The sequence below is a fragment of the Aphelocoma coerulescens genome, assembly GCF_041296385.1.
Source record: "Aphelocoma coerulescens isolate FSJ_1873_10779 chromosome Z unlocalized genomic scaffold, UR_Acoe_1.0 ChrZ, whole genome shotgun sequence".
Lineage (NCBI taxonomy): Eukaryota > Metazoa > Chordata > Aves > Passeriformes > Corvidae > Aphelocoma > Aphelocoma coerulescens.
The window spans coordinates 15,235,143-15,249,660 of NW_027184085.1; the positions used below are offsets into that span (position 1 = coordinate 15,235,143).

General features: G+C 38.2%; 1 protein-coding gene across 3 annotated transcripts in view; it reads left to right on the plus strand.

The window, feature by feature from the left end:
- NNT (nicotinamide nucleotide transhydrogenase) overlaps positions 1-14,518 on the plus strand; it is a 44,260-nt gene that overhangs the window by 12,220 nt on the left and 17,522 nt on the right. For all 3 annotated transcript variants that reach the window (XM_069001272.1, XM_069001273.1, XM_069001274.1), the window contains exons 7-17: positions 688-875; positions 1,622-1,755; positions 3,685-3,876; positions 4,843-4,996; positions 5,890-6,051; positions 6,795-6,905; positions 7,640-7,785; positions 9,079-9,274; positions 9,860-10,093; positions 11,956-12,116; positions 13,031-13,210. In XM_069001272.1, the coding sequence (XP_068857373.1) occupies positions 688-875; positions 1,622-1,755; positions 3,685-3,876; positions 4,843-4,996; positions 5,890-6,051; positions 6,795-6,905; positions 7,640-7,785; positions 9,079-9,274; positions 9,860-10,093; positions 11,956-12,116; positions 13,031-13,210 (1,858 nt within the window). The remainder of the gene's footprint in view (positions 1-687; positions 876-1,621; positions 1,756-3,684; positions 3,877-4,842; positions 4,997-5,889; positions 6,052-6,794; positions 6,906-7,639; positions 7,786-9,078; positions 9,275-9,859; positions 10,094-11,955; positions 12,117-13,030; positions 13,211-14,518) is intronic.

The following is a 14,518-nucleotide window of genomic DNA, read 5'->3' on the forward strand; positions in this document are numbered from 1 at the left end:
TTCATTCTAAAATCTGTCTAAAACTTTTCCCTTTTTAAAATTCCCTTCTTAAGCACTCCAGATACTGTTATCTTGAGATGCAAGAACATTTCTGTTTAGTTCTCTGCATGTTGTGAATGTTCAACTAACACTCAAACTCAGTCTCATTATTTATTGTGGTGTCATATGATGCAAAATAACTTACAGAATATTAAAAAGCCACTACTCCAAACGCCTCTTCCCCCCATGCCCCTCCCCCCCCCCCCCCCAGCAATTTACCCTGTGAAAATAAGACTTACTAGTACTTCCCATCTCATAGTTTAAAGACAGGGTCACAGGTTCTGTGGTTGTTTCCCGTTTTAGGCACCTTAGTTTGGGCTGTAGATTTACCAAGTCATGACAAGAGAAGTGCATTAGTCAGCAGTGAAACCCTCAGCTTTGAGGCTTTTCTTGGAGCAACTCTGCTGGCTATACAGGAAACCATAGGCTGCCTTCATTCCTTATTCAAGTCTGCCTGGAACCTAAATTTATCAATGTGATTACTTTTTTCACTGAATACAGAAAGCTGAGGACTTAGGTTACAGTCTCCTTAACACTAGAATAAGTTTTACATCTCTTGTCTGAAGACTGTTACAAAAGCCACTGGTAAAGTCATGATGTATTTTTAAGGTAGTGGTTTTTCTCTCACCTGCAATTTACTTTTTCTAGAGCTGCAGCCCTGGAACAGTTCAAGTCTCTTGGTGCTGAGCCTTTGGAAGTAGAATTAAAGGAATCTGGAGAGGGACAAGGTGGTTATGCTAAAGAAATGTCCAAAGAATTTATTGAAGCTGAAATGAAACTCTTTGCCAAACAGTGCCAAGATGTTGACATTATCATCACTACAGCACTTATTCCAGGTATGTTTTATGTGAAAAATGCTAGTTTTCATTTATATAAATAAGTTTGCATATTCTGGAGTTGCATCTGCGTGGAAACAGAGCGGTTGGCGAATTACATCTGTGTGAGCATTTACCTTTACCCTTTTGTGACAAAAGACCTGGTTTTAGAGTGTGTCCCTTTTTTTTTTAACAACTTTTGTTTTCATAGACAATCAGTCTGATGCAAATACCATCTTTTTTTTTACTAGAAAGGAGTCTATAGTAATAAAGTAAGAATATATAATTCTCTTACATATCTATTGCATCATTGCTACTTCTGCTATACAGTTTGTGCACTGAAACAAGTCTGATTGAAATGGTACTGTCTTTTGTAATTGAAACATAGTAAGGTAGAGGTTAGATTTTAGTGCTTTGTATGGCACAATGTCTGTTGTTTAACAGCTTATAATGTGGCCATTTTTTTGTTATGACTGGAATTGTAAGATTGGGTAAGACTGTCAGTTTGCTGACAGAACTGGACTTACCTTTGGTAGACTACCCATGCATAACTTTTTTGTATGCTTTGGAGCAGGATGTTCTAGCATCTCCTCTGTCTTTATAAACAAACTTTCTGTGATTTTTTTTTTTTATTGTAGGTACTGATTGCTTGAAAATTTTGCTTACAAAATTAAAGTTTATATATAGAGCAAAGAGAAGTCATCTCCTAAGTTCAACAAATAGAAAGCTGTATTTTGTGTTTAACTTGCTATGCCTTGTTTTGTCAGGCAAAAAAGCTCCTATCTTGTTTAACAAAGATATGATTGAATCAATGAAGGAAGGTTCAGTTGTTGTGGATTTAGCTGCAGAAGCAGGAGGAAATATTGAGACTACAAAGCCTGGAGAAATGTATGTTCATAAGGTGAGCATTTTAATCTGCAGTTCATTCTTGGTTTGCCTGAACTTCCACCATGTTTTGTAAACTGTGTGCTGAAAATGAGTAGCTGAATTTTCAACAGTCTTTCAGCTGCTTTGGGCTGAAGTAATCCTTTAGATTTGTGTTTCGTCACTATTCATATGTACATCAATTTCAATATTTTAAAAGAAACTAACACCTTTGTGTAGTGGTAATTTGGTTGTTAATGGATATTACATTAATTCTTGCTACTTAAACTTCCAAGTCCAGTGTTTGTCTCTTCTGAGTTGAAGGTGGAATTCGATATCTATTTCTTGGTCTACCTAAAAGACACAGCAGTAGCAATAGGTTTTTTGACTTTCTTACCACCTCCCCTGACTGGATGTTAACATTCCCTGTCATAGGTAAAGCTAAGCAGGTTCAGACTGTCAGTGGGTACTTCAGTACAAAGTATCTGGCTTACTCAATACTATTTCAGCTTCAGGAGGGTGCTGGCTTTGCTTGTCTTTATCTTCAACAACATGAATGTATCTCCCATAGAGTATCCAAGGCACTTGGAATCCAAAGTAGATGTAGCATAAATTGGTTCATTAAAGTAAGCAGGTTTGGTCTGGGCTGAACTACTTTGGTTTTGCTCCAGTGTTCATTTGCTCAGTTGAGAACTTGTCTTTCTGCTTTTTGGGTTTTGTTTTTGGTACTTACGGGAAATCTGATAACAATTACAGAAATCTGGGGATGAGATTTATAGTAGCGGATTTCCTGGGCTGTAATTTGGTAATGCAAGGATATAATACCTTTATTTGGGAAGCCTGTAGGACACTGCTGCCATGGTTGTCATTGACATAAGCAGAACTCTGTATATATCAAAGAATCACATGTTGCATTTGTCTTTGTGGCTTTCTAGGCTTTTGATGTCATTGGTTAAAACCTGAAACTAGAGAATGTAGAAGAGAAGTAAGCAGATACTTGCATGAAGAGTTCATATGGAACACTTTTAGTCAGAAGAGTATTACCCCTGGATTTAGTGTACTGGCTCTGTGCTATGGAAAATAGCAGCAGTACAGAACTATTAGGATTGTGCCAGAACATTGCATTAGGAAGCCAGAGTTCTGGAAGCATGCATGGACCTTAGCTGTAAGTTGTGGGAGCACTGTTTTAACACAAGCCTTCTCTGGAACACCTAAGAGTGTATGTCAGCCTCAGTTTCCCATTCCTTCCTAAAGCCTGATATCCCTTAGTTCTCATTAGTTCTGTAAGAAGTGAGGATATATTAGGTTACATTTTTACATATGTATGAATTCAGACATATTGCACCACTCTGAGGGAGCTCTCTTCACTCCACTGGCGCATAGAAAGTTATCTCCAGTGTTTGCCTTCCAGAAAAACTGAGAAGATGCCAAGCATTAGGCAGATCTACTTCAACTTCCAAGTCCAGTGTTCATCTCTTCTGAGTTGAAGGTGGAATTTGATATCTATTTCTTGGTCTACCTAAAAGACACAGCAGTAGCAATAGGTTTTTTGACTTTCTTATCACCTCCCCTGACTGGATGTTAACATTCCCTGTCATAGGTAAAGCTAAGCAGGTTCAGACTGTCAGTGTGTACCTGGCTGCTTAAAGAAGTTAGGTTCTGAGAGAATGGCAGGATTTGGAGAGGATAAGCTCTTGCATCGGTATGTCTTCCTCTCTGTGAAGTCTTGTTGCTAACAGGATTTAAGGTTTTGTATTTGACCATATTGGATTCTGCAGCTATTGTGAGTAACCTTTCCCTGATTTAATAGTGTCAGAGCTGCAGGTAGCTGATTTAGTTGAGGTTATAAACAGAAATAAGTGAAACAGTTTGGATATGTATTTCCAGAAGGATATATTGGAAGAGAGGATGCTTTTTCAGAGATTGTACAAATCCTTATTATTTTACTTGGATTTTTTTTTTTCAGGGTGTTACACACATTGGGTACACAGATCTGCCTAGCAGAATGGCTACTCAGGCCAGTACCCTGTATTCTAATAATATTATCAAACTTCTAAAGGCTATTAGTCCTGACAAAGAAAACTTCTACTTTGATCCAAAAGATGACTTTGACTATGGGACTCTGGATCATGTTATTAGAGGAACTGTAGTAATGAAGGTAAGCCAGTAAATATTCTCTTCTTAATTTGTGAATACAGACCTAACATCATTTCTGTCTCTTCAAAATACATTCAAAGATACTGCTTATCAGCAGACTTCAGAGGTGGCTTGAGATGGAGCGTGTGGGAAACTGTGTGTTTATTCAGCTGAATATTCCTCTGTCTCTTAGTTTTTGTCTTCTTGTCAAGGTTAAACCCAATGTGTTTACTAATGAAAAATAGGAAAAGGATGAAGGTTGCATGTTTCACGTGATAAAAGCATAGCTACTTGAAACATGTTTGAGACTTTACCAGACCAAAACATTCTTCCAGAAAAACATTTTTCCTTTTTTGTTTTTTAAATAAGTGTTCCTTTTATAGTAAGAGAAAAAAAAAAGGTGAAACTAGAATATGCAGAATACTTTAAGCTTTATCAGAAAATAATAAAATAAAAACTCAGGGCATTGACTTCAGCTCTCCCAGACCACTGAGGTGGTGTGTACAGCTCGGGGCTGATAGCTCCACAGTTATTCCACAGAGGCCTGAAGAACAACAAGAAATGTGGGATATCAGCCTTGGTTCCTATCTGAGGTCTGGAAAGGCTGTGATTACAGTTCACATCTATAGCAGATTTTGTTATTTCCAAGACCTTGTTTTATTTTGCACAGATGTTTTCCACTTCAGGAACTTTATCTCTTTGTTTTTCTCTTGTTTCTGCTCTGAAGCCTTGAGCTGTGTCCTTACCAGGTGTGCTTGGACACTAATGTCAGATCTTGTTTGAAGAATGTGTAAACCAGTATGATTAACTTGGTCATGTCTTGCAAACTTCTGCTGATGCAGAAAAGGAACCTGTTGTGGACATGGCTGTAAAATGTTAGCACTTGCCTGAATTGCAGGATTGGGAAGAAAAGGCTTCTTTAAGTACTAAGCATCTGCCACGTATAACTGTATATAACTGATGTATAACTGTAAATATCTCTTGTCAGGATGGCAAAGTGATTTTCCCAGCACCTCCACCAAATAACATTCCTCAAGGAGCACCAGTGAAGCAGAAGACTGTAGCAGAGCTGGAAGCAGAAAAAGCAGCTACTATTACACCTTTTAGAAAAACCATGACTAGTGCATCTGTATACACAGCAGGTAGGCAACTTCCAGAGCTGGAGAATCAGTGTAGAGTACTCGCCATTTTGCTAATATTTTTGAGTGACCCATCATCTAACTTGTTCAATTGAATGGCTATTTGGGAGAGCAGGGAGGCTGGTGTATCCTGGTGCAAAATCAGTGTAATATAAAAATTGCTTGAGAGGGAAAATAAAACTTCAGAAATTTAACCATAAGTCTTGACATTTCAGCAAGTGCTGATTCATGCTCTGTGCATATATGTATGTTTGGCTCTATTTAAATATTAGAAAAATGCTTAAAATTCTGAAGGACTCCTGCCAGGGACTGTGCCCATACTTTGCATCAGAATCAGTTCAATGCCTTTGCTTTCTTCAGATTTTACTGTACTGTGTGAGACTTACATGTCCACAATCTACTAAAGTACCGGACATAGGACATTCGCTTTGTCAAATAAGTATTTGTTCTTCATTTCATTTGCTACTCTCAGTGCATCAGAACTTCTGCACGAGGTAATTAATGAATTCAGTAGTCTTAATTTTAATCCCTGTTCTTCATACATATGCTTTGATACATCCAAGTAAGTCTCAACATAATTGTGACTTCTGCATTTTTTTTCTATAGAACAGGAGAGTGACAGGATTCAGTGTTGGTGTGGAAACCTATCTGCTGCATTGTGTGCATGCATAACAAATATGTGTGGATTATATTTATGGCTTCACTTTCTATTGTAAAAGAAACACTAGCACCAAAAGAACTTTGTGTATTTGACAAAATGATCCCCCTGATTTTGAAACTAGTCCATGCAGAGAATTCCATTTTGCTTTTGTGTCAGTACTAGGCTCCTATTGTATACAGTTTAAATGTAAGAAGTCACTGAAAAGTCACACAGTTTTCCTGTGCTTTCCTTCTAGGTTTAGCTGGTATGTTAGGGCTGGGAATTGTAGCACCTAATGCTGCTTTCACACAAATGGTGACGACGTTCGGCCTCTCTGGAATTGTGGGGTACCACACAGTGTGGGGTGTGACTCCTGCTCTGCACTCCCCACTCATGTCTGTGACTAATGCTATCTCAGGTAAGTGGCTGTCACACAGCTGCTTGTTGTCTACTTGAAGCAGGCACAACTTCTTTTACTTTAGACATAAGTCTGCTAATATACCTTTTAGAATGCCAAAGAGCCTAGTATTGCTGTGCATGTTTGAGTTTACTTTCATAAATAGCAAGGACACCTGAAACATGGTATTTCTGAGAGTATGATTTTTTTCAAAAGAAAGGCAAATATGTTGCTGTATACTTTTAATTTTCATAAGTAATTTTTTACACTTGACCTGTTTGCTTAAAAGTTTGTTTTGCTTGAAGTGCTACAGTCTCCTTTCATAGACCACATCCTTCCTCTCATCTCTCCAAAACGTTGCCCTGAAAATAACTTTTTTAAATCTTTCATAGTTCCTTACATTCTTTTATTCATCTCCTCAAACTATGTTTTGTGAGAGAGGGGGGAAAAAAGAAAATAAATCCTAAAATACCCATAAAATTAATAATTCTTATAAATAAGATTTTATGTGTCTGTGTTTGGCTATAGGTGGCAGGTTACAAGTCTGATCTACTTTGATTGTTAAAAGCAAAGTTTCTTTTATTGAACAAGTACTTGTCTAACTCTGTGCTTGAGACACTGTTCTTCGAAACTACATCCACATAGTATTTTTTTTCTTTTGAAACATGTTTGTATTGCAGTTGAAAGGATACTTCTATAGGCGTAGAATCTTTTAAGGTTACACAGTAACCTTTCCCAGTAACACTTTTTTCTCTTTTAAATAGGTCTGACTGCAGTTGGTGGGCTGGTACTAATGGGAGGACACTATCTCCCTGAAAACATTTCCCAAAGTCTAGCAGTGCTTTCAGCCTTTATCTCTTCAGTCAATATTGCAGGTATGAACGTTAGGCTTTATCCCAAGCATACTTCAAATACTAGTGTAATTTTTAAAATTTCTTCTCTTTCTTTAATTGTATAATTCCAGAAATACTAGTCTGAGAATAGAATCTGAGAGCATTTATCAATAAAAACCCATCAACCCTCCAATTTTCACAGTAGTTATTGTAGATATTTTGCATACCATGAGGAGCAACCTTTTTTTAGGAAATATTTAAATGTGCATTTTCCTTTTGCAGTATCCTTTGGGTGATGATTATATACAATGTATTTTCCTGTATAACCCAAGATAGTAGTGGATTTGTACTTGTATTAATTTTCCTATTTGAAATATATACTAGTTGCCTAGAATAAAATTCTGCTTCCTTGAGCTTCAGAAGTCCCAGCTTCAATAATAAAAAAGCCAAGAAGGTGAGCAATGTGACTTAGAAATACCACTTTTGCTAAAGTAGGTGGGGTGAACACAGTCATAAACTAAGATATCCTGCAGTCAGTGCAGAGTATGGATCCAGAGCAAGTCCTCCTTTTCTTCTGGAGTTCTTCCAAAGGCTAAAAGAGACTGTAAGATCTAACCCTGATTATACCTTTGTTTTCTGGTGGTTTTCTAGGTTACTAGCTTTATTGGTTGCTAAATTGTATGGTAATATGGTATTACTAAATATTTCTCCTATATCTTGGCATGTGCTTGATTTCAGATTTTATTTTTTTAAGATTGCTCCTTTACTTTGTCCAGGTGGCTTTTTAGTTACACAGAGAATGCTGGATATGTTCAAACGTCCCACAGACCCTCCTGAGTACAACTACTTGTACCTGCTCCCTGGTGGTGTGTTCATAGGAGGCTACGCAGCTGCTCTCAGCGGTGGCTATAACATTGAACAAGTAAGAAGATAATTTTTTGGCTCTTAGCCCAGTGCTCAGTGTTATGTTTCTTCATGCCTGTTCTGTTGAGGAGTAAATAACAAATAATCCAAGGTCTTTCCATCAGCTACATATTCCCACAAGGCCAGTCTGAAGCTGATGAACTGTAAGATTGCCGTCACAGAGCTAACATACTTTAAAAGCTTTGTTGTTGTTGTTTGGTTTTGTGTAAAGTAGCAGGTGCTTTTATTTGTTGGACTGTTTTCCTAAATTACAGTCTAAATACGGCAGAAACTACAGACATCAGTCTTTGATTTAAATGTTTCTGTGAGTTCAACTTGGCATGACAGTTAAAAAAGGATGGGATCAGTTTTCAGCAGAGAGGGATGTACAGGGATTTGACCTATAGCACCTTTTATAGTAAACTTTTGTTTGCATTTGTTTTAATAGTAAGAAAAATCAATCTGTATTGCCTTGTGCATTTGGAAAGAGTAAATCCAAACATGCAGTTATGGCAGGGGCTTGTAATGTATTTGTGTTTTCTCAATTATCTGGACATATATAGCTCAGTTCATGTAAGTTTGTTTGTACTTTTTGAAAACAGCAGTTATAGAATGTCATATAATCATTAATATAGGAAAAGACCTTTAAGATCATCAAGTCCAAGCATCGGCCTTGCACCACCACCATGGTCACTATAAACCATATTCTCAAGTACCATGTCCACAAGCTTTTTTGAACACTTCCAGGGATGGTGGCTCCACCACTTCCCTTGGAAGCCTGTTCCAAAGTTTGACCGTGCTCTCCATGAAAAGAAAAGTCCTAGTATCTAATATAACCCTCCCCTGGGGCAACTTGAGGCCATTTCCTCTTGTGCTCTCACTTGTTACCTGGGAGATGAGACCAATTCCCACCTGGCTGCAACCTTCTTTTGAGGAGTTGTAGAGAGTGATAAAGTCTCCTCTGAGCTTCCTTTTCTCCAGACTAAACACCCCAGACTCCTTCCTTATCAGACTTGTGCTCCAGATCCTTCACCAGCTTTGTTGCCCTTCTCAGGACTCACTTCAGCCTCTCAATGTCCTTGTTCTGTGGACCCCAAAGCACATTCTGCATGACAGTTTCTCGACTTCAATTAAGAATTGTGACTTAAACACATTCTGGAGAAATCAGCCCTTTTTGTGTAATAATTAGAGATTATTAATAATTAATAATTAATTTATCAAAATAAATAATATTAATTAGAGATGTTTTTGTTGCAATTTGTTGCAATGCAATTTGTTACTACTTCATATTGATAGTTTTCTTTTTTTAAAGGTGATGTATCTGGGCTCAGGACTGTGCTGTGTTGGTGCCCTGGCTGGTTTGTCTACTCAAGGAACAGCTCGTCTTGGAAATGCTTTGGGTATGATTGGTGTTGCAGGAGGTTTAGCCGCAACTCTTGGAAGCCTTAATCCCTCGCCTGAATTGCTGGCACAGATGTCAGGTGCAATGGCACTTGGTGGGACCATAGGTATGTGTATGATGAACTAACAATCATGTGTTCCATGCATGCATACATGGAAGCTGTATATACATAAGATACTGTATAGCTCGCAGGTGAATTGACTAGCTGACATTTGTGGCTTGTGCAAAATTATTTTGCAAATGTGTGAACAAAATATCATAACTCTCAGGGCTTTTATTAATGCTTCAGAATGTGATAATGGGCTGACTGGTGGAAAAGCAGGAGCACATCATCTCTGATAGGGAAACTGTGTCCAGAGGTAAATGATCTTACCCAACTTCATACTTCAGTTCCTGACTGAATACTGCCAAGTTCCCTCTTTCACACTGTGTGTTTGTCACAGAAATTAATATCTCGATATTTAGTGAAGCTTCTTAGAACATGATATGCTTTAGTCTTTCTATTTTTCATTATGTCCCCCTTGCACAAAATACACATATGCAGCCTTCAGTTCAATGCCATAGTAATTTCTAGTTGGAACAGGCTTGTGTGTGTGTATTCATTGCGCACTGAACCATCCTGTACTAATTTCTCGCTGAACAGATTGGTTGTGTTTTGTAAGACTTCCCTTCTGTTTTCAACTCTCAACAGGTCTGACAATTGCTAAACGCATCCAGATTACAGATCTGCCTCAGCTAGTGGCTGCTTTCCACAGTTTGGTTGGTTTGGCTGCTGTGCTCACCTGTGTAGCAGAGTACATGATTGAATATCCTCACTTTGCCACCGATCCTGCTGCAAACCTCACCAAGATTGTGGCGTATCTCGGCACGTACATTGGTGGAGTGACTTTCAGTGGCTCTCTTGTTGCATATGGAAAACTTCAAGGTGAGACCTTCTATTTAGAATTAAGCATCTGTTAAAGGGTTTTTCTTCCCCCAGAATTTAGGTCTACTTTTAGACTGCTGTGTAAGTAGAAAGAAACATTGTATTTTGCATCAGATAAAGGTTTATATGTTTGATTCTTGTGAGTGCACTTTTTTTGTTCTAATTCTATTTAATTTGTGTACGGCTTTAGTTATGAAAGGTTGTCTTCGGTGCTTGGGCATATTACTACCATTCACTACAAAATCGTGTGAACTTTGCCTCAGTTCATCTTGTCTAGAAATAAGTGTTGCTTTTGTGTTAAGACACTATCTGATGCTTTTTCTTGAATCAATTTTATTGAACTTGGATGATCACAACTTTGTATTTCTGAGCAGACATTTTAATTGAAACTCTCATGTTGCTGGATTCAGTGAGCACTGCTAATACTTCTAGGACTTTGTTCTTAGCATTGCAATCTTCCTTAAGGTAGGCAGCTTGCAGTATTAGTTGAGGCTGCCTCACTTTAAACCATTCAGTTCGCTGTCTGTTTACCTATTGCACAAACTCTATGCTCCATGCCTCTTGCTGTTTTAGTAAGTATGCTCTCTAAGTTAAATGCTCACTAATCCCTGATTCTTAATGCATGTGAAGGTTTCTTTATTGCACTTATTTTTGGTTTCGTAAGCACACAGCTTTTGAGACACTGAGGTAATACTTGTACTAAGAATTTCAGGCTAAGAGCTTCCTATTACTAATCCTGTTGTTAACTTTGCAATAGTTCCTTTGGGAAACATCTGTTTGCTTTCTTCAGTGTTTGTGAGACCAGCCATTGAAGGAGGAAGTATGACAAGGATGGAAACCTGTCTTCTCTAATAATCTTTTGAAAGATTTGTCAGTAGTATGTGTTTCTGATGTATCCCTGCTAAGTAGTTACTCATTTATTTCTTCTTGTTTTTTTTCTCTCCTTATTGTACCCCCTCAGTGATTTGTGCACATGTCCCTGGTGAACTTCACTGCCTGTTTGAGCCTGTTCTCCTATTTCTGTTTATTTTTTTCTCCCTTGCATTTTCATATCATGATATGAAATATGAAGCTTGTCTATACTATTGAACTACTGATTCTATACTATGGAAAAGGGTAGTAAGTCACACACTTTGACTCCTCCTGCCTGACACCATCAGTTCACTCTTTCCCTTGAATTTAGCTGAATTTAAATGAGATGATGTTATTTCTGATGTTCTTTCCATGTTGTTTGGAAAAAAAAAAGCCTAGTGAAATAAATGTGACTGCCTTTTTAAACTGAATTGCACAAATACTGAATCCCCTTTTCCCCTCAAGTTTCTGCCAATGTGGGAATCTGTGGGAGTTCTGTGTGATTGAGGGTAGTGGTGAAATTAATGCATTTGAAAGCAGAATTGTTTTATATGTGGTGTTATCTGTGTAGTCATATTTTTCTAAGCGCACAGCTTTTGAGAGACTGAGATAATCCCTGTGTAGAAGTTTTAACTAAAAGCTTACTACTACTGCATGTCATATTCAACATACAAAGACCTCGAGACAAAATGAAAGGACATTTTTGAAGGAAAAATAGAAAGGCTTTTCAAAAGGAAAAGAGATTTTTGTGACTGTTCTGGAGCACTTCAGTGAAATTAGGAAGTAAACCAAGTTTAAATGGGACTATTTGAGAATTTAGAGGAATTTTAAATGTGTTGCAATTCTGAGTCAGCACAAGGTGTCAGTTTCTACTAACTTGTTTTGTCTTCTGCTCCTCCCTTTTTCTCTTTTTAATTCATCTTTTGCTGAGTTATTCAGTCTTCTCTGAAGGCAAGAAACAGGCTCCCCAGAATGTACATCTTCATGTCTGAAAATGCATTTGATTGCAGGTATCCTGAATTCTGCACCTCTGCTCTTGCCTGGTCGACATGCATTGAATGCAGGATTGCTGGCTGCCAGTATTGGTGGGATGGTTCCCTACCTGATTGATCCCAGTTACACCACGGGAATTACTTGCCTGGGTTCTGTGTCAGCACTCTCAGCCATAATGGTAAGTCAAGGAATTGTAGAAAGTGAAGCAAGTTACACAAGGAGTTTATTGTCCAGTTTTGCAAGTTTCCTCTTCAAGGATTATATTTTACCATCCTGAGTCACAGTGGGCATGGTGCCTGCCAGTGTGGTAACTTGCAAGTAGCAACTGACTTTTCTAGATCTACCAGAACTGTTCCAGAGAGCTGGAATGCATTTATATAATTACTTTTTGCAGCTATTGATTAATGAAGCTTTTTATAGGACAAAGCATTATTTCAGAAGACTTTTTGGAAAGTTAATCCTTAAAATACTTCAAAGAGCTCTGGGTCTACAGATTATTATGATAACTTCTTAAGATTACTCCCCTGTGTAATTTCCCCCATTCACTCACACCAGTGTACACAAGTGTTGCAAAATTTGCCCTGAATATTGCAACATTCTGTAAACTGAGTCTTGCAAAGACTGTTCAATATGAACTCCTTAATGGTATGAACAGTTTCATGGCACTGGTAGGATATTTTTGCAAGTAAAAAAATACGTGACTAAGCACAGGATGAGGACAGTGGAGTACCTTCCTGTGCTCTCTAAAATGGCAGATTTGGCAAGTCCACTCCTCAGGCCACAGCTTGAATACTTACACTGAAAATACTTGAATAAATTCTACGTAACTTGAAAATTGCCTAGAAAGGTTGTGGATGCCCCATCCCTGGAAGTGTCCAAGACCAGGCTGGAAGGGGCCCTGAGCAACATGATTTAGTGGGTGACATCCCTGCCCCTGGCAGGGCAGTTGGAACTGAGTGATCTTAGAGGTCCCTTCCAACACACACCATTCTGTGATTCTGTATTTATTTTTCAGTGCTGCAGGCAGAGTGTCTTGTCTGGGTGTCCTCCTTAGTCATTGCTGACACTGAAGTATTTTCTTTCCTTTTCCAGGGTGTCACTTTAACAGCAGCTATTGGAGGTGCTGATATGCCTGTAGTTATTACTGTCCTGAACAGTTACTCTGGATGGGCTTTGTGTGCCGAGGGCTTTCTGCTGAACAACAACTTGCTGACCATTGTTGGTGCACTCATCGGCTCCTCTGGGGCCATCCTCTCTTACATCATGTGTGTGGTAAGAAGTCAACAGAAACTGTGCTTGTTTGCTGAGTAATGAAAGAACTTTTTAAACCATGTTTTTTAGGAAGATAAGCTATTGGATCTCAAGCTGCTAGGTATTGATAGACTAGAAAATTCTTGATTGAAACTGTTGGAGTAGATATCAGTCATTTTTCTTTGGTTTGGTCAGAGACGTATCTCAAAACTGAGGGAAGACCCTTGCATTCACTTGTGCGTTAAGGGTTTGAATCTGGGCTCAAACAAGTATGATTACTTGTGCTCAGCAATTTATTTTTTAGTCATGTACCTCTGAAGCGTGGTTAAATTTAAGCTAAATTTAATACATAGCAGGAGATACTTTTGAGTATTGTGTTCGTTTAAAAAGCTGTTAGTTAGCCAATAATTTACAGTTTGGTGTTTGGAGTGCAGAAAGAGATGCTCTTTTCTTCAGAGCATCTACTTCGGAGTACCACGGGGTGGCAGCAGGCTTACAGGAATTCAGTGCTGATGCAACTGTGTCGCAATCTTGAGCTTCAACTCCGTTTGTGAGTTGTATGGCATTGCTAGTAATGACCTCCCTTTTTCTGGAACATTTGTATAAAAATCTTGTATGCAAAGATGGAGAGATAGTGGTTTAAAGAAAACTGTTCACAGTGGAACAGCTGCCAGCCTCCTCATTCTCTGTTGGGTAATTCTGCTTCATTTCTGCCCTTGTACTCTTGTATGATCGATGCCACTGTTCTCCTATCTGATATGTTTTCCTCTGGTCAGCTCTGGCTGTCATCTTTTACTTTGTCTCCACTAATAAATAGTATTGTTACCATGTTAGGAATGTCCAGTATCATTTTTTTCATCTTTCTTGAGGAAGAATTTCAGAAAAGCTTAAAAAGGTATTCTTGTGCAGAAAGTGAGTTCCAATGAACAATTCCAGGTATGAATTTCAAAGAATCTTATCATTTCTTGAAAATTTTCTCTCCTTATCAAAAGGAAATCAAATTATATAGCTTATATATTTAGTTGTATACATTCAGGAATTTAGTCCAAATCAGTAGAGAAATAGTGCTTATGGGTAACACAGGTATGAAAACTATGTTCTTTAAAGATCAAATTCTTGTAAATCTTAGGGAAAATATTAACTGTTTGGTACGTATCTACCAGCAATCCATTCTATACCTAATTTTTCTTTTACTGTCTCCTTCATCTCTTAATATTGCTCACCTCTCTTAGTACTCACAAGAGAGTTTTGAAATTGCAACCAGCTTGCAGAGCTGATTGGGAGAACCGAGATAAATAGGAAGCTTAGGGGAGTAGTTAGCATAATAGT